Source organism: Leopardus geoffroyi, chromosome D4 (genome assembly GCF_018350155.1).
Source record: "Leopardus geoffroyi isolate Oge1 chromosome D4, O.geoffroyi_Oge1_pat1.0, whole genome shotgun sequence".
NCBI classification, from domain to species: domain Eukaryota; kingdom Metazoa; phylum Chordata; class Mammalia; order Carnivora; family Felidae; genus Leopardus; species Leopardus geoffroyi.
In genome coordinates this window covers 61,247,231-61,264,466 of record NC_059342.1, presented here as the reverse complement: position 1 = coordinate 61,264,466, position 17,236 = coordinate 61,247,231, and the positions used below count along the sequence as shown (strand labels likewise).

At 50.9% G+C, this 17,236-nt stretch overlaps 1 protein-coding gene across 31 annotated transcripts in view; it reads left to right on the top strand.

The window, feature by feature from the left end:
- Positions 1 to 43: 43 nt before the first annotated feature.
- ANKS6 (ankyrin repeat and sterile alpha motif domain containing 6) overlaps positions 44 to 17,236 on the top strand; it is a 68,675-nt gene continuing 51,482 nt past the window's right edge. For 25 of the 31 annotated variants that reach the window (XR_006710529.1, XR_006710525.1, XR_006710523.1 and 22 more), the window contains exons 1-8: positions 45 to 465; positions 5,235 to 5,731; positions 8,378 to 8,422; positions 9,113 to 9,317; positions 10,299 to 10,405; positions 12,446 to 12,594; positions 13,859 to 14,057; positions 14,817 to 14,866. Coding sequence is in view for 4 of the 31 variants with exons in the window: in XM_045470309.1 (XP_045326265.1) it covers positions 110 to 465; positions 5,235 to 5,731; positions 8,378 to 8,422; positions 9,113 to 9,317; positions 10,299 to 10,405; positions 12,446 to 12,594; positions 13,859 to 14,057; positions 14,817 to 14,866 (1,608 nt within the window). In the remaining 27 variants the exon portion in view is untranslated. Of the gene's footprint in view, positions 466 to 5,234; positions 5,732 to 8,377; positions 8,423 to 9,112; positions 9,318 to 10,298; positions 10,406 to 12,445; positions 12,595 to 13,858; positions 14,058 to 14,816; positions 14,867 to 17,236 lie in introns of all 31 variants that reach the window. The other 6 variants (XR_006710535.1, XR_006710534.1, XM_045470309.1 and 3 more) reach the window with 2 other exon arrangements.

Genomic DNA, 17,236 nt, shown 5'->3' with positions numbered 1-17,236 from the left:
CACACAGTAGGCGCGCGGGCGGCGGGCGGAAGGGGGCGCTGGCGCGCGGTATCCGGGGGCGGAGCCGGCGCGGCCGGCCAGGCGGACGGGCGCGGGCCTCGGGGCCGCGATGGGCGAGGGCGGGCTGCCCCCGGCCTTCCAGCTGCTGCTGCGCGCCTGCGACCAGGGCGACACGGAGACGGCGCGGCGGCTGCTGGAGCCGGGGGCGGCGGAGCCGGCGGAGCGCGGCGCGGAGCCCGAAGCGGGCGCAGAGCCGGCGGGGGCCGAGGCGGCCGGGCCCGGGGCGGCGGCGGCGGCGGCCGGAGCGCCCGTGCCTGTGGACTGCTCAGACGAGGCGGGCAACACGGCGCTGCAGTTCGCCGCGGCCGGGGGCCACGAGCCGCTGGTGCGCTTCTTGTTGCGCCGCGGCGCCTCGGTCAACAGCCGCAACCACTACGGCTGGAGCGCGCTCATGCAGGCAGCCAGGTAAGGGGCCGGGGGGGCCTGGGGGTGGTGGCCCGCCGTCCCCGGGGCGAGGCGGGCCCAGGTGGCCGGCGCTGACCGGCGCCCCCCGCGGACGCCCCGGGAGGCAAAGAGTCAAGGACTCGTTCCAGAGAGCTGGAATGGTAAACTTTGAGCAACTTGGGATACTACAAGAAGTGGAAGTGCTCTTTAGTAATAAAATCAGAATCTTAGAAAGAGTGGGTCTTTTGAAACAGAATCTGAAGACTTCGTCGAGTGGAATCTTAGAGACACGCAATCTTAGAGGTGGTCATTCATTCCTTCTTTCAACATGGGTTTCCTACGAACTTACCTACCCACCTAGCCTGGAAATGGGACACTGCGGGAGCCAGGCAAAGTCCCACCAGGAGCAGCTCACGTCCTGGTGGACAGGCCACACAAGAGATCGGGCTTGACGGGGAAAGTGCGGGGAGCTCTGGGGATGGCAGACCCAGTTTGGGGAAGTGGAGGAAGGTTTTTGGTAAGAATGATGTATATATTCATGTCAAGACTCCGTAAAAATTAACCAGGACAGAAGTGGGAATGGGGTGATAGGCTCAAGCAAAGGTTTAGAAGCAAGAGTGAACATAAGGCATTGTTAGGACCGTTAGACTGATGTCAGTATGAGGAGGGGGCTAGACGTAGTGGGAGATGATCCTTCCCTGGAGAGAAAGGGGCAGATGCCATGTGGCAGGGGCTGAGAAAGATGAGCTATCCTAAGGGCACTGGGGATTGATAGAAGGTTCTAGGCAGAGTGAGTGACAGAATCAGATTGATGTTTTGGAAAGATCACTTTCACTGCAGTGTGAGGACAGATTGGAGGGATGGGCTGGCTAGCGTCAGAAAGCCTCGTTAGCAAGGAATTGCAGCAGTCCGGGGAGAGGTGATGGTAGCCTGGACCAGAGCAGAGACAACAGTGGGAAAACAAAGAGATGTTTGAGATGTACTCAGGAAGCAGGGTGAACAGGTGAACAGGACTTGAAACCCTGGTAGGAAGGACCTCAGATGTACAGTAAAGCCACTCACCTCTGTTGGCCATCTACTTGGGTCCCACCCAGCCGTTAGTTTGGTCTCTGGTGCACGTTCTTGTGTCAGAAATGATTACATCCATGTTTTTTCCTGCTCTGAAAATGATAGCCTTTATTGAGCACTCTTTGTGTCAAGCACCCTGTAAAGTGCTTTAAATGAAGTAACTCATTTGGTCCATACAAAACCTTAGGAAGTATAGGTAGTGTCACCCCCTTTTTACAGATGAGGAATTGAGGCTCAGAGTTAAGTAACTTGCCCAAGGTCACACCACTAGTAAGTGGCAGAGTCACATTCACACCCAGGCAGGTGGCTCCAGAGCCTGTGCTCCCCAGCCTCTGCTCTCAGCCACAAATCCTGTGACTGTTTCCTCCTGGTGTTGACCACAGGGAAGCTACTCGCCAAACTGGCCAAATGCTAAAGAGACAGGTTGTGTGGTGTTTACTTTGACCCTAACTTCACCCTTGGCCTCTTTGCTTCTGTCCTTCATTTCTCTGCCTGCCGGTGTGGCAGAGCTGGCCCCTCTGCTTCATGCTTTGGGTGGTGGGAGTTTGTGCCAGGTCTTTAAACACAGGTGTTAATTGCCGAAATTAATTGGCAGTCACAGCAGCTGTTCAGAAAGCCCCAAGCTTCCCTATCCTCAGTAATTACTTATTAGAAACTCAGCATCCACAAAATTATCTCAGCCTTCCTTGAGTTCTTTTATGTTTTCAGCCTAATTGAATGACCGCTTGGGCTACCCATGGATTCAGAAAGCATTCCAAATGTCAGCATTTCTGTCCAAATTCATCCCTTTTCTTTCTCTCTAAAAATTTGTTATATCAGAAGAGCTGGGATTTGGGATTTTAGGGTCTAGGTTCAAGTTTTGATTCTGTCAGTTTCAAATTGAGAGGCCCTGAATTTACTGCTTTCCATTCAAATCTTCAGTTTCCTCACCTATGAAATGGGCATTATCAGTTTATTTCAGGGTTTATTAAGATCAAGTGAAGGGCACCTGGGTGGCTCAGTTGGTTAAGCATCTGACTCTTGATTTTGGCTCAGGTCCTGATCTCCTGGTTAATGAGATTGAGCCCTGCGTAGGGCTCCGTGCTGAGTGCGTGGAGCCTGCTTGGGATTCTCTCTCTCCTCTCTGTGCCTCTCCCCCAGTCATGCGTGCCCCCTCTTTCTCTTAAAGTAAATAAATATTTTTTAAAAATCCAATGAGAGGAAGGGGTGCTTGGGTTGCTCAGTCAGTTAAGCGCCCAACTTCAGCTCAGGTCATAATCTCGCAGTTTGTGAGTTCGAGCCCTGTGTTGGACTCTGTGCTGACAGCTCAGAGCCTGGAGCCCACTTCGGATTCTGTGTCTCCCTCTCTCTCTATGCTGCTCACACCCTGTCTCTCTTCTCTCTCTCAAAAATAAACATTAAAAAGAATGTCCAGAATCCAGTTAGAGGTGTGCTTGGGTGGCTCAGTCAGTTGGTTGTCGGGTTCTTGATTTCGGCTCAGGTCATGATCCCAGGGTCATGGGATTGAGCCCCGTGTCAGGTTCCTTGCTGAGTGTGGAGCCTGCTTGAGATATTCTCTCTCTCTCTCTCTCTCCCTCCCTCCCTCCCTCCCCCTTGCTCATGCTCTCTTTCTCTATTAAAATAAAAAAAGATCAAATGAGACCAAAATGTGACAATACTTTTTAATCTGATGTTAGGAATTATACCAGATTTTATTTTACACTTGATAACTAAATAGCATGATTTTAAAAAATTCTCTACCTCAGTGCAGGATACACCAGTTCTTTAGTTACTCCCTTTGTCTGCCTCCAGACCATCCTCTATCTACTTAGTTATGCCAGTGTTCGTTTAGTCACTCATTCATTTGCCAGCAGTTACTGAGCCCCACTGTAGGTCAGCCAAGAGTCCTGTCCTTGGGGAACACACAGTCCGACAGGAAGACACAATTGTAGAAGGCTCAGGTGCGTGGATGAAGGGCACGTGGACTAGTGTGGAGGGTCTGGAAGCTGCTCAGGGGAGAGGTCTGAACTGAGTCCCGCAGCAGGATGAAGGGTGTGCTCAGGAGATACGGACAGGGGAGGGCTCTTGTCAGAGAGGCGGCATGGCAGAGGTGTGGGAGGAATATAATCAGTGAGTGCAGGCGTTGGGGGCGGGGGGGGGGGGCTGGCATGGGGGTTGGGTGGAAATGAAGCGGACAAAGTCAGCAGGTCTTCCTCAGACATTGGGAAGCTGGGAAGTGGCCATGAAGTTTAGGTTTGGGCAACACCATCACGGAGGATGGGCAGGAAGGAACAGGACTGGAGGCAGGAAGATAGGTTGGGGTTGCAGCTTTCTGCATTTGAGTTTATGTCCATTTGATTTGCTCCCTCTCTGCTCTTGGAGAAGAGGAGGGACGGGCCCAATTCACCAAGCTCTCCCTCCAGAGGCTGAGCTGACTCGGTGCCGTTAAGGTTCATGTCCCCCGAGGTATTTGTAAGTTCAGATCAGAGTTTGGCCTTGGCTTTGCCTCCACAGGGAGAAGGGAGGCCCTGGGTTTATAGGAGGTTTTAAAACACACACACACACACACACACACACACACACACACACACACACAAACCTCACTTCCGGAAAGGAGGGGAATGCAACGAGAGATTCAAAACACTGCCTCACAGATGTAGACATTATGCAGGCATTATGGTTTGGAACCGCCGGCCCCTCTCTTGTCATTCTTTCCCAGTTAGTCTAGGGCTCCTTCCAACTCTGACACACACTGCTCTGAGCCTAGTGTGCCAACCAAGTCCTACAAAACAGGTCTTTCCTGCCCCCTGGCGGCAAAAGAAGGAAGAGATTTTGCTGGGAAGAGGCATCTGTTTTCGTCTTCCTGGTATGGAGTTGGAGGTCGCTTGTTTATATCTCCCTGGCCAGCTCAAGATTCAGGGAGAAGGGTCTGGCCCAGGCCCATTTCTTAGCCACTGGCAGCGGACATTCCTGCCAGCAGGTGGCAGCAGGCCTCTTGGTAAGAGGAGCCTGAGCCCCTCTCTGCTGACCACAGCCATGCCACACCTCTTGGCATGGGGTGCACTGGCTCATCTTGAAGGACCTTCTGTGTGCGTTTGGGGATGGGTAGACATGAGTCAGATGTGAGCTCTGCCCACGGGAGTCAGCACAGGCAGAGATAGATTACAAGACTATAAAGCAGAATAAAATGAACTCTGAGATGTGGGGCGCAGTATAGTGTAGGGGAAAGAGTGAGTACATCGGGATTCAGACAGACCTGGGTTCTGACCTGACACCACCTCTTACCAGCTGCATGACTTCGGTACTTTGTGTAACGTGTAAGGTAAAACAATTATTATATCTAACATTCATGAGGTACTTCCTTTGGCCAAACTCTGTTATAAGTGCTATATATATATCATATATATGTATAGTAACTCATTTAATTCCCAGCAGCTCTTGAAGTAGATACAATTACATCCTTATATTACAGATAAGGCAATGAAGTCTTGAAGAAGCTAAAGTTCTTTTTCAAGATCACACAGCTAGTGATTGGATCCAGAGCTGGATTCGAACCTAGACAGGGCAGTTGCTCACCTTTGTGCTGGTGGATATGTGGGGCCAGCACAGTGCCTGGCTCCAGAAGACCTTTTATAATAAGTAACTGCTATGATTTTAATAATTAATGACAAATGAGGATCACATAAGCTGTTTCCTTATCAATGTTCCATGTTAGTGTCACTAATTCTCCATCTTCCTGGCAGATTTGGACACGTGAGCGTGGCACACCTCCTTTTGGATCATGGAGCTGATATCAATGCCCAGAACCGTCTAGGGGCCAGCGTGCTCACTGTGGCCTCTCGGGGTGGCCACCTGGGTGTGGTGAAGCTGCTTCTGGAAGCTGGTGCCTTTGTGGACCATCACAGCTCCTCAGGCGAGCAGTCAGGGGACAGCAGGGATGAGCTGTTGGACATCACAGCCCTGATGGCTGCCATCCAGCATGGGCATGAGGCTGTGGTGCGTCTGCTGATGGAGTGGGGCGCGGACCCCAACCACGTGGCCCGAACCGTGGGCTGGAGCCCACTGATGCTGTCAGCACTCACTGGGAGGCTCGGCATGGCTCAGCAGCTGGTGGAGAAGGGGGCCAACCCTGACTACCTCAGCGTGTTAGAGAAGACCGCCTTCGAGGTTGCACTTGACTGCAAGCACAGGGACCTTGCAGACTACCTGGACCCACTGACCACTGTCAGGCCCAAGACAGGTCAGGCTGTGCCACCACCAATTTCCTTCCCTTCCTTGCCATGGCTTCACAGAGGACCCTAAATTGTGTTTGAATGACAAAAGCTGAGGACTGCCCAACCAGAGGGCGTGTGCAAATCAGAAGTTTAGCCTACTGAACAATGGGTCTTAAGATGTGCTGTGCATAAGAATCAGTTGGGAGTACCTATTACTTGCAGGTTTCTAGCCCACCCTCCAGAGAATTATTTGGTATCTCTGGAAAGACCCTGGAACCCCTATGGCAAGGCCCCTCCTTTCTAACCAGATGATTCCGATGCAGGATGTTCTGGGATCTTTCTAAGACAGGGTTCAGCAGACTTTTCCTGTAAAGGACCAGATAGAAAATATTTTAGACTATGGGCCATTCTCTGTCAGAACCACTCATTCCGCTAGAGTGAAAGCAGCCAGACATTAAATGAGTGGGTATGGCTGTGTTTCAGTAAAACCATAATTACCAAAACAGGCTGCAGAGCAGATTTGGCCCGGGACCCCTGCCAAACTGTGTGCCCTCTGCCCTTGAGGACTGTGGCCTCTGTAGGGGAGACAGGCAAGAAACGGGAAATAAACCTACTGGAAATAATAACTTACGTAGTAGGCAGGTGGTAGGTACCACGCAGGGGAGGAAAGCAGGCAGGGCTGAGGTTTGGGGTGTGGGGGTGATGAAGGCTGCCGTGTGGTTGGGCGACCTCCTTGAACCTGTAAGACCGTAGCCGACATGGAAGCTGAGGGAGTGCTCCCGGCCGGCTCTCAGGAAGAGCCTCCAGGTAGGACGGCAGCAAGGGAGAGGCTGTGTTAGCAATGATAGATTATTATGTAAGTAACTGTTTATTCCAAGCTCTTTTTGTGAGGTGCTAGGAAGTTCACCTTGAAGACCCCCAGCTCTCTCCCTCTCATTAGCTGCAGGATAGGGTACCATCGAGGCTATAACGGTCATTGTGATACACCCCACCGTGGTGGTTCCTTGGGCTGGGAAGGGTCCCCAGAACTGTGGTGCTATTGATGCCAACACCGGCATCTGGAATGAGGAAAGGGCCAGCCCAGGGTCACTTGGCATCAATGGCACAACTGCCCAGGCCTCCTGAGGTCAGGCTAGAGGGTCAGTCATTCTTTTGTACCAGATGGTTGCTTAGCAGCCAGCACTAAGGTCAGGTGACATACTATTTTTTGTCAAAGGGTCTTGGTATGAGAAGGCCCCTCCCATAGCAAATTAGACTCTTAAACACTTAAAAGAATGTAACCTATTTAAAACTAAGATGCAGAGTCTTTTTTTTTTTAAGTAGTTCTTTCTGCCCAACGTGGGGCCCAACGAAAGTCTTGAACTCACAACCCTGAGATTAAGACCTGAGGTGAGATCAAGAGTCCGATGCTTAACCGACTGAGCCACCCTGGCTCAGAATCATCTCTTAATAGTATTGCACAGGCAAAATTAGACATTTGGTTCCATGGCCCTGTCTGTCCTCTATAAGAACTCTGGAGTTAAGTACCACCCTTTCTGGGGTGAGTGCTAATCACCGGTGAAGGCAACAAAAATTGCTCTTTGAATGAGGCCTAAGGCTTTCTGAAGCATTCTCCCACCTATATTATTGACCCCTGCAACCACCACATGGTCCCCATATTAGCATGTTATCCCCTGTTGTTGATGAGGCCAATCATCCTGGAAACGTACTCAAATTCTGATACGCCAACTCCAGACTCGGTGGTCCCTGAATTGTGCTGCAGCTTCTTCCCAGCTGCCCGAGGGGCTGACCTGAACCAGAGATTTAGCCCAGAGTCACAGGTCCCCCTCACAGCCACTCCATCCCTAGAGTCAGAGATTGCAGTAAGTCCTGCCTTCGGCCACCTGTGAGGGGACTGGTCATGATGATGTCTACTTTCTGACAGTAGCACAGTACTCACCAGCTTGGAGGAAGGTGGCAGATGAGCAGATGAAGGAGGGGCAAGCATTGGTGGGTGCAGCAAGGCCCAGGTTTGGGGGTAGGCATGGGCTTCTGGACCAGCTGAGGAGCTGGGCTGCAGGGATCAGCACGGAAACCTTAGGTGGGCAGTGGTCTGCAGAGAGCCATGTCTGCAAGTCTGGGGCAGAGTGACTCTCAGAATCCTTCGGATTCCTTATTTGGGAAGGAAAACAAAAATTAACATTGGCTCTTCTGGTGGCCGTCTCCATGACCTCCCTCTGGGCTCAGCTGCTGTCTCGGACCCTCTGTTTTGGAATTATCTCATGGTTGTACATTTAGTTTTCAGTAGAAAAGAACCACTTTCTTTTAAAATTTTTCATAGGAATCCAGATTTTTCCAAGACTATACTTTTCCATTACATCTAAGAGAGGCTATCCCAGAGTTTGGAATGCCCCAAAATGATTGCTTCTTGAGTGTGGGATCAGGAAATGTTCTGCTTATTCATGTTTTGTTGGCCAGATGACTGCCCAAGATCTATCTCTGGAGCATTTACAGACACTCTGTGATAATAACTCTTCCAGAAGGGCTACTGGATTCATCCGCTACACGTGTCTTTTATCTGATTGCTTTTGGAAAGTAGGTCATTTTTAAATGCTAGGCTGTATTGTTATGTGCTTGTGACTTCTCTGTTCTAAACCTTTCCTGGTTAACTTTTAAAATCCTTATTTACCTAGATGAGGAGAAAAGGCGGCCTGATATTTTCCATGCGTTGAAAATGGGTAAGTGCTTTTGAAAATCTTTTTAGAGATTTATGAAGATAGGGACACATTCTCCCAATCTAGTATTTATAGTCCTTTTTAAGGCCCCCCAGAGTGTTTGCGAAAGAAAACGGGCATTTTGTTGTTTCCTGACTGTAGTTTCACACAGGGAGGGTTCAGCCCCTGGAAGCTGATAGTTATTATGGTGCTTATACACAGGTTCCAGACCATCCTCCCAGGTCCCCCACCCCTCTGGCCAAACCCTGTGGCTATGCTCTGGCTTTTCCCTACTTCTGAAGTTCCTCACTGCCTACCTACTCTCTACTTTCTTTGTGATGAAGGGCTAGTTAGCCTAAGATCTCCTCTCCTGATATAGACCCCCACCTCTAGGAACCCCTCCCTGATTCTCAACCCCCACGCTGATCTGAGCTCCCTGTATGTGCATTCCCTTTCATGTTTCCTTCATCTGTTCTCTCAAGATCTCAATAACACTTCTCTCTTTCAGTAAAGCTGTTTGTGTGCTTGCCTCCGTCCCTCCAAGATTGGGGGATTTGAGAGTGGGGGCTACCTCCTTCTCATCTTTGTAGCCCATGTGACGCCCAGCAGCCCAGTGCAGGGGCAGGTAGAACATATGTTTGTTAATAACCCACTGGATAAGTAATCCAGCAGTGCCAGGCCCACTGAGCACCAGGCTCCTGCTTCTGTTTGCAGGAAACTTCCAGCTGGTCAAAGAGATCGCAGACGAAGACCCTAACTATGTGAACCTGGTCAATGGGGATGGGGCAACCCCGCTGATGCTGGCGGCCGTCACGGGGCAGCTGCCTCTGGTGCAGCTGCTGGTGGAGAGGCGCGCTGACATCGACAAGCAAGACAGCGTGCATGGCTGGACAGCCCTCATGCAGGCCACCTACCATGGGTCAGTGCCGACTCCACTCCTTCAGCTCGAGGCTAAGGGAATGCCCTGGTCTGAGCTAGGGTCCTTGGTGGGGTTTTCTGGTCCTGAGAAGCTGCAGATAAACTCTAAAGCTGTGAAGACCTGGAGGCACACACACAAAATTAAAGAAGTGCAGGGGCCTTCTGTTCTGCATCCCTACCTTCTGTGTCCTGATTCCTATTACCTCAGCACAGAATTCACCAGGGGCCATAAAAGCCATGCAGCAGGAACATTTTCTGCAGGAAGATGAGTTTCTGTGGGTTGATTTCAGTTGAACAGTTTGTTTGGAGTGTTCCCATTGATGTCCTTAAGTTACCCTTATTGGAAATGGAACATCAACCATTCGTACCATTGGTTCCTGGGCAACCAGTGCTGAGACTTGTCCTGACCCCTCCTTTTGAATAGGCACCGGCATTGACTGGTGCTTCTGAGTCCCTTCTCAGTCTGTCCTCCTGGAGGCCACCCCTTTCGGATAGGCTGACCCAGGGGCTGGGAGCTGCATACGGTCTTACAGCCACTAAGTGGTCTGATTCCAAATTACAGGCCTTTTCCTTTTCCTTGCCCTGTTTTAGGTGATCACAGCAATTTCCTGTGTCATCCTGAAGCAGTTTTTCTTCTTATTTGGTGAGCCTCGGACAACTGCATCAGACACCTCAGCCTCTGTGAGGCTTCTGCAGCGCAGGGGTCCCGATTTGGGGCAGCAGGAGTTGGGACCTGCGCGGTCATGGTGGCCATGTCGTTTTTCTTTTGCTTGTGGATGGAGCACATCAGCCTTGGTTTCCATCACATTCAGCGCTGACTCCCCCACGGAGTAGGGACAGGGAGTGTGAGACAGTTTGCAGCCTTTCACATCCTTCTTTCAGGCTCAGAGATGGGCGCTAATATCGTCAGCTTCTTGCCCAGGAGCAAAACCAGGCTTTTGTTTTCAGTGCGTCTAACCTTGGCTTTTTCTTTCCTCCCTAGGAATAAGGAAGTTGTCAAATACCTGCTAAACCAAGGAGCTGACGTCACTCTTCGTGCAAAAAACGGGTACACGGCCTTTGACCTAGTGATGCTGCTGAGTGACCCTGGTGGGTTGTTTCAGGAAAAGGGTCAAAGACCCTCATGGCCTTTCTCTGGTGGGGAATCAGGATAATCACCTTTGTGTCCAGCCCTTGCTTACTCATGAGGGAGGTCACTCTCAAGCCCCAAGGGCTCACCACATGTCCTCAGGCGAGTTCCTTCCCTCCTCGGCAAAGACTGGGCTGGCACCAGGTAGTCTCCTAGGCTTCTCCAGTGCCAGCCTTCCAGGAGTCTCCCAGGAGGGAAGGCCAGCGAGACACGAGTCTGCCTTGGCAGTCCATGCAAGTCCTGGAATGGTATCTGTGCTTTGTGACCAGAAACCCTGCCCCAGGAAGAAACAGAAAGGCCCCTTTGACAAGCAGAATCAAAGATGGAGTAGTGACCTCCTCTGTTCAGTCGTGTAGGTGGAGGCTGCTGGGTCAAGGGCACCGTGCTGGGGGTGTCACCATCCCTCATCCCACCTCTCTCGGGCCCTGCTGGCATCTGCTGCTCCCTTCGGACCCTCCCCCACTGTGACAGGCCCTCCTCTGGGACCTGACGCATCCAATTAGGTGGCCCAAGGGTCAGAGTCTGTCCGTCCATCCTCTCTTCTGTTGCCCTGGAATTTCAGCCCAGGGAGAGAGGCTAGTAGGCCCTTCTAACCCACAGGCTTTGAACCCTGAGCCAAATCCCAGCCTGCTGGCCGTGGGAGAGGACTTGACCTCCACAGACCCAAGTGGACATAGCCCTGCTGCCCCTCTCGGCTATGGGGTGCCCTGCCAGAGAGCCCTCCCTCTTCCCCAGCATTGCCCCCTCGCCCTGCCTGCTGCCGGCCCCGCATATCTCAGACGCACACTCGGCTCCGTTTCATCCTCGCAGTGTGCGTGAGGGGAAGCAGAGCTGCGTATCCCCTTGTGGAGGGGAGGTGACTGAGGCCAGGGGAAATGGCTTATCCCCAGCCAGTGAGGTGAGGTCCTCCGGTCAAGTCCAGTGAGCTCACTCCACCTTGTTGGAGGCTCTCCTGACGTGCGTAGATTTTATGTCGTTAAAACCCGTCTCCTGGATCGTGCACACTTTTCTCAGACAAACTCGTGTCTCACTGTGTCTCTTCTCCCTCTTCCCTTCCCGACCACTTCCCTCTCCCTTGCCCCATAAGAGTCTCTCCCTAGTCGATTTTTTTTCCTAGTGGGTTTTTTAAAAGAAGTTTTTGCCTGAATTTTTTTAAGAGACACGTGCTTATTATTGGACACTTGGAAAAGAAAATAAAAACAGTCATCAAGAGAAAAGCACTGTTAATAGTTTGTAATATTTTCTTCTCAACCACTGTTGTTTTGGTAACCCAGTTAGTAACTGCAAATGATACCTAATCTTTCTTAAGCACTTCCCTTATGCCAGAAATTCCCTCGCATCCTCCAGACACCTTTATGCACCAGCATCCTGTCACCCCTTTTACAGAGACACAGAGAAGTTCCCTAATTTACCTGCTGTTGCACAGCCAGGGAGGGGCAGAAGCAGAATTTAACCCCCTGACGTCTGGCTGCAGAGCCTATACTTACTTTATTTATCTGTTTATTTATTAAAAATTTGTTTTTGTTGTAAATGTTTATTTTTTATTTTTGAGAGAGAGAGACTGAGTGCAAGCGGGGGATGGGTAGAGAGTGAGGGAGACACAGAAGCTGAAACAGACTCCAGACTCTGAGCTGTCAGCACAGAGCCTGATGCAGATTTCAAACCCACAGACTGTGAGATCATGACCTGAGCCGAAGTTGGATGCTTTGACCGACTAAGCCACCCAGGTGCCCCAAGCTTGTACTTTTAAAACACACTTACCCCACTGTCTTTCTGTGGGGAGAGGGCTCCTGGTTTTTCCTTCTGGTCAAGTGGATTAAGCCCTGCTGGCCTGTTTGCCACCTTTCGAAGACCAGACGGTGAAGCCGGTGCCTTGATTCTGGAGTAACATAGACTCGAGCTGCAGGGCTGAGTTCTAAGGCTGACAGGGGTCTTGTTGAGCCCTCTCTCCTGGCCCAGCAGACGTATTTGCAGGTAAACGCTGCCTTTTGTGTCCATAGACACGGAACTTGTTCGACTGCTGGCATCTGTCTGCATGCAGGTGAATAAAGACAAAGGCCGGCCCAGCCACCCACCACCTCTGCCCCACTCGAAGGTCCGACAGCCTTGGAGTGTCCCAGTGCTGCCTGATGACAAAGGCGGGCTCAAGGTTTGCCTCTTCCTGTCCTAAAGGGCTTTAAAGAGAGCCAAGCTGACAGTGTGGGGGATGCCTGCCGCTTCCTGTTAATGCAGGGCTGGTTTAGGGTGAGGGTGACCAAGCAGGGACGGGAAATAAGCTGTGGGTGAGCAATAAGGAACACGGGATCAGGGAAAACTGGTGTGATCCTATCACATGCAGTGACTACTTTGCAAAAATATGGGTTCATGTTGTCAGATTGTCCCATTTTTTTCAGGAAATGCTAGGACGCTAGATATGGAAACCCAATTTATAGATGTCGGGAACTGGAGAATTTTGCATGATGTAGTACTGGGCTGGCTGAACCAAATGCCTCTCCTCCAGGCTGTCTGTCTGCGGCCTCTGCTTCAGCATGTGGGATATTGCTGATTGCGCCATTCTGGGGTCTCCCTGCAGCCCACAGGCCTCCAGCTGGGGCTTTCTGGAAATACCAAAACAACCTCCAGTTGCTCATTTCTAACTGCGAGCCTCCAGTTGCTCATTTCTTTGAATTTTTCGTCCTTCCCATGCTGCTCTACTTGGTTGAAGTCACACTTACCTTTTCTCTATCCTGTCTGGGACTCTAGCACCTCCTCAAATCTGCAGACTGAGCTCCTGTTCTTAGCTCACTCACTAGAGCCCCGTGTTTTCCTCTCAGTGTTGTTTGTATAGGTTCCTTCAGCCCTGTGCTCGCTGCCATCTCCCTAACCCAGGCCCTCGCAGCCTCCCTTCCTGCTGTGTCGTAACCCCCAAGCTGTCACGGGGTTAGGGACACCCTGGGGGGCAGCATTGGTCCTCTCTGTAGGTGGAGAGGCATCAGCTGCCAGAACAGATGGCCCAGGCCTTGGTGTGGACAACACCTCTTACACTGTCACTGGAAAGGCGGGAAGAGCTTATGCAGTGACTGATGCTATGGTGTTTGACGTTGCCTCTTGTCCATCTGTCTGTCTCTGACTCACTGTGAAACTTTGAGCAAGTTGGCACCCCATCTGGATCTCCATTTCTCAATCTGTGCGATGCGGAGATTGACTAGATGAGGGGCAGCAGATAGGGTCCACTGTCAGAGGTCAGAGCCTCGAAGGGCTGAGTCAGAAAGGCTTTAGAGAGAACCATGGCCTTATGGGAAGGGTTGCTGTGGCTGATTGGTAATACCTGTCATGGGCCCAGGAGAGCAGAGGGGAAGTGTGTATAAAGTGTGTCACCGTCCTTGGCCTGGCTGTTCCTGGAGCATGACCTCTGCTCTGCGTTCTCTTGGCAGTCCTGGTGGAACCGAATGTCCAATCGGTTCCGGAAGCTCAAACTGATGCAGACCCTGCCCCGCAGGCTCTCCAGCAACCAGCCATTGCCTTTCTGTGATGAACCAGACTCAGCGCTGGACTCCACAATGAGGGCGGCCCCCCAGGACAAGACAAGCTGCTTGGGGCTTCATGATGTAGCCCCCACAGTGAAAGATAATGGTAAGAAAAAACTGCATGTGCTGTAAAATTTCCAGAACGGTCAAACCCAAATTCTCTGCCCTTTGTCCTACCTCTTGGGCTGATGTGAGAGGTGAGATGATACTGGAATGTGGCCCTGGAACAAAGTGGCTGGTCTGGGGAAGGAGAAATGGGCAGGGACACAAATGCGGTCAGCATGGTAGAACGGGGATGTTGGTGGCAAGGGTCCCTGGTTTCTGTCCCACACGCCCTGCTCAGGGCCTTGAGGCCAGAAACTGCCTCTCTCTTGCCTTTGATAGGTGATTTTCCCACCTATCAAACATGATTGATCTCTGGCACTGGAAGCATTTAGAAATAGAATGAGTTGAGGGTAGGAAGTGAGCTTCGCAACACTGGAGGTATTCAACAGATTGGATGACTTTGCCAGGGCACTGAAGGTGATTCCCACACTGATTGAACGGTTGATCAGATCACACCCCTTCAAACAGACTCCCCACACCCAGCCTTGCTCCTTTCACAGCACTGTTTGAGACAAGCTGTTGAGCTGGGTGCATCACTGTCTGACCCATCACGCAGGGCTTTATGGAAAAGCTGAAAACACGCTTTGAGACACCTTTTAAATGCTTTCTGTCTATTCAAGTATTGGATACCAATTATTATTAAATATTTAATCACTCAGGAGAGTTGGTTTTCCAGGATGAAGGCTACCCTGGCCACTCATCCTCATGCCATGAACTTGTTGGGAGGGGTCATTTCAGGAAACTTCCATTTGTCTCTCAGGTCCCGGGAGCATGAGAGGAGACAAAGAAGATGTGTTATTGACAACCATGGTGAGTGTGGGGCTGTTCTAAAAGCATTTCAAGTCTCTACCAGTCATTAGTTGATTTACAAGGCTGGATGTGGACATGTGTCTCTCTTGGTGGTGGTCGCAGATGGGGTCGATAGCAAAACGTGTAACAGTGGGCACAGCTCTGGCGCTGAGGAATTGGAACAGATGCCAGTCTAAACTGTGGGTAAGGTGGTGCTGGTGCTTAGTGGCCAGATGTAAGCCCTGGTTGCGTTCACAGGGAGGCAGCGCTGAGGACAGGGCTTGCTGAGTAGGAATTGATGGGTGACAGCGGAGTCACCGTTTTGGTTTTGGGGAGTCAGAAGGAGAGGAGTCACAGAGGAGGCTGTGTTTCCAGCCTGAGAGGCCTCTGTCTCCTCATCTATGAATTAGAGATGCATCAAGATTAGTAACAAAAGTCCTCAAATAACTGGCATGAATGAGACAGCAGTTTCTTTTTCTCAAGTGCAGTTCAGGACGAGTATGTTGACACATGGTGTCCTTCTACCTGTTGGTCTCCCAGGCTTGGCTTCTATTATGAGATGGCCACCAGAGCTGTGGCCATTACTGCCTCCTCCTAGCCAGCAAGAATGATGAGGGGAGGAAAAAGTGTCCAGGGTCACACCAGGTGTCTTTCAAGAAGTTTCCTGGGAACTCACACGTCACTTCTGCTTATATCATATTGGCCAGCATTTAGTCACATCACACTACGTGTGGGAGGCTGGGGGGCTGGGAAAGGAAGTCTCTGTTCCAGGTGGTTGTGTCCCGTCTAAATGCCAGGGGTGTCTACTAAGGAAGATGTGGAAGATGGATCCTGGGGGACATCTGGCAGTGTCTGACTTTAAGGGATGCTATCCTTCATGGCTGTTTCTTTGAATAAGGTTGTCCCCAGGAAGTGTTTAGCATAGTGCCTGGCCCAGAATGAGCTCCTGGTTACCTGCTGTATGATCTTGGACATGTGACTTCACCTCTCTGGGCTTCGCGTTCCTTTTCTTTAAATGAGGGTTGGGGTTGAACTCAAGTCCATTTAGCTCTAAGACCCTAATCTGGAGGCTGGCCAGGAGAGGGCAGTATTGGAGAGGAGAAGGGAGCCGAAGCATCCTCAGAAGGGGCTGAGCGGGCTGGGTCCTGACTGGGACCTGCTTTCTCAGCCCTGCCCTGCCCTGCCCTGCTCTGCAATGGGTGTAAATTGGTGTCTCTAGACCAGATTACTAAAGTGGGAGCTTATACTACCTGATGTTTGATAATCTCATTAAATAGCAGTAATTACTTTTGTATGAAAACAGATCTATTCTTGAAATTTTGGAAGATGCAGTAAAATATAAAGAAGAAAAATAAAATCCCCCTTGATGACACACATAATCATGACTGACATTTTGGGGTAGATAAGTTTTGGGTATTTTTCTAACCATTTTTTAGCATTATGAATATACCACGTCCTACATGATAATGGCAAATTCCACAGCGCTTACTAAGTCCCAGCTGCTACTCAGAGCACTTTACATATATTCATTCATTTAGTCCCCCTGGCAGCCCTGTGAGGTGGGCACTGTTCTATTCCCCATACTATGCTGAGCCTGACTTATTAACAGTTTGTCTGACCATCTGTTCCATGTCATTAAACACTCTTAGCCACATCACATCTAATGGCTGCATGATGCAACATTCTGTCCTGGGAACGTGCCTCACACACCAGTGAAGGCTTACCTGTTGGACTTCGGGGTTTTTAGTTTTTTGTTGTTGTCACGGATCTAATGAATATCTTTATGCCTCAGTTTCTCCCACTTGCCTGTTTCCTTGGGCTAAATGTCTAGAAATAGAATCTCTGGGTCAATGGATGCAAATGTCATTGCCTTCTGGAAAGTTTGCAACAATTTAGACTCTGTCCCCAAGGAATGAAAATGTCCATCTGTGGTGGGTTTGTGGCTGCGGGCATCCTTAGTCCTCTTCCAGTCCCAGCCCCCTTGCTGGATGAGGTTGCTGAGGTCCAGGGGGCACGGCACTGTTCACAGATTCTCAGAAAAGCTCGGGAAAGCCAGGGTGGGACCCAGGATGCCTACCCTCCTGCGTTGGCACTTCCCTGTCCCACCTCCTCATGCCCCGTGGAAGGCACCGGTACGCTGGCCTACCCCTCGGCAGATGGAGGATGGCCAGGGAGCCCTGCCGAGTGGGCGTTTGCAGCCATCCTTGCGGAGATGCACGCCTGCCCGGCTCCCGAGGCAGGTTTAGCTGTGGGATGCCCTTCCCTGCAAAGCACCATCTGGCACCAAGTCCACTGTCTTTTCTTAATTAATGTTAGTGCGGACTGTGTGAATACTTTTCCTTGACAGTCCACCAGTCATCATTGTGTGGATTCTATGCTAACTCTAAATTA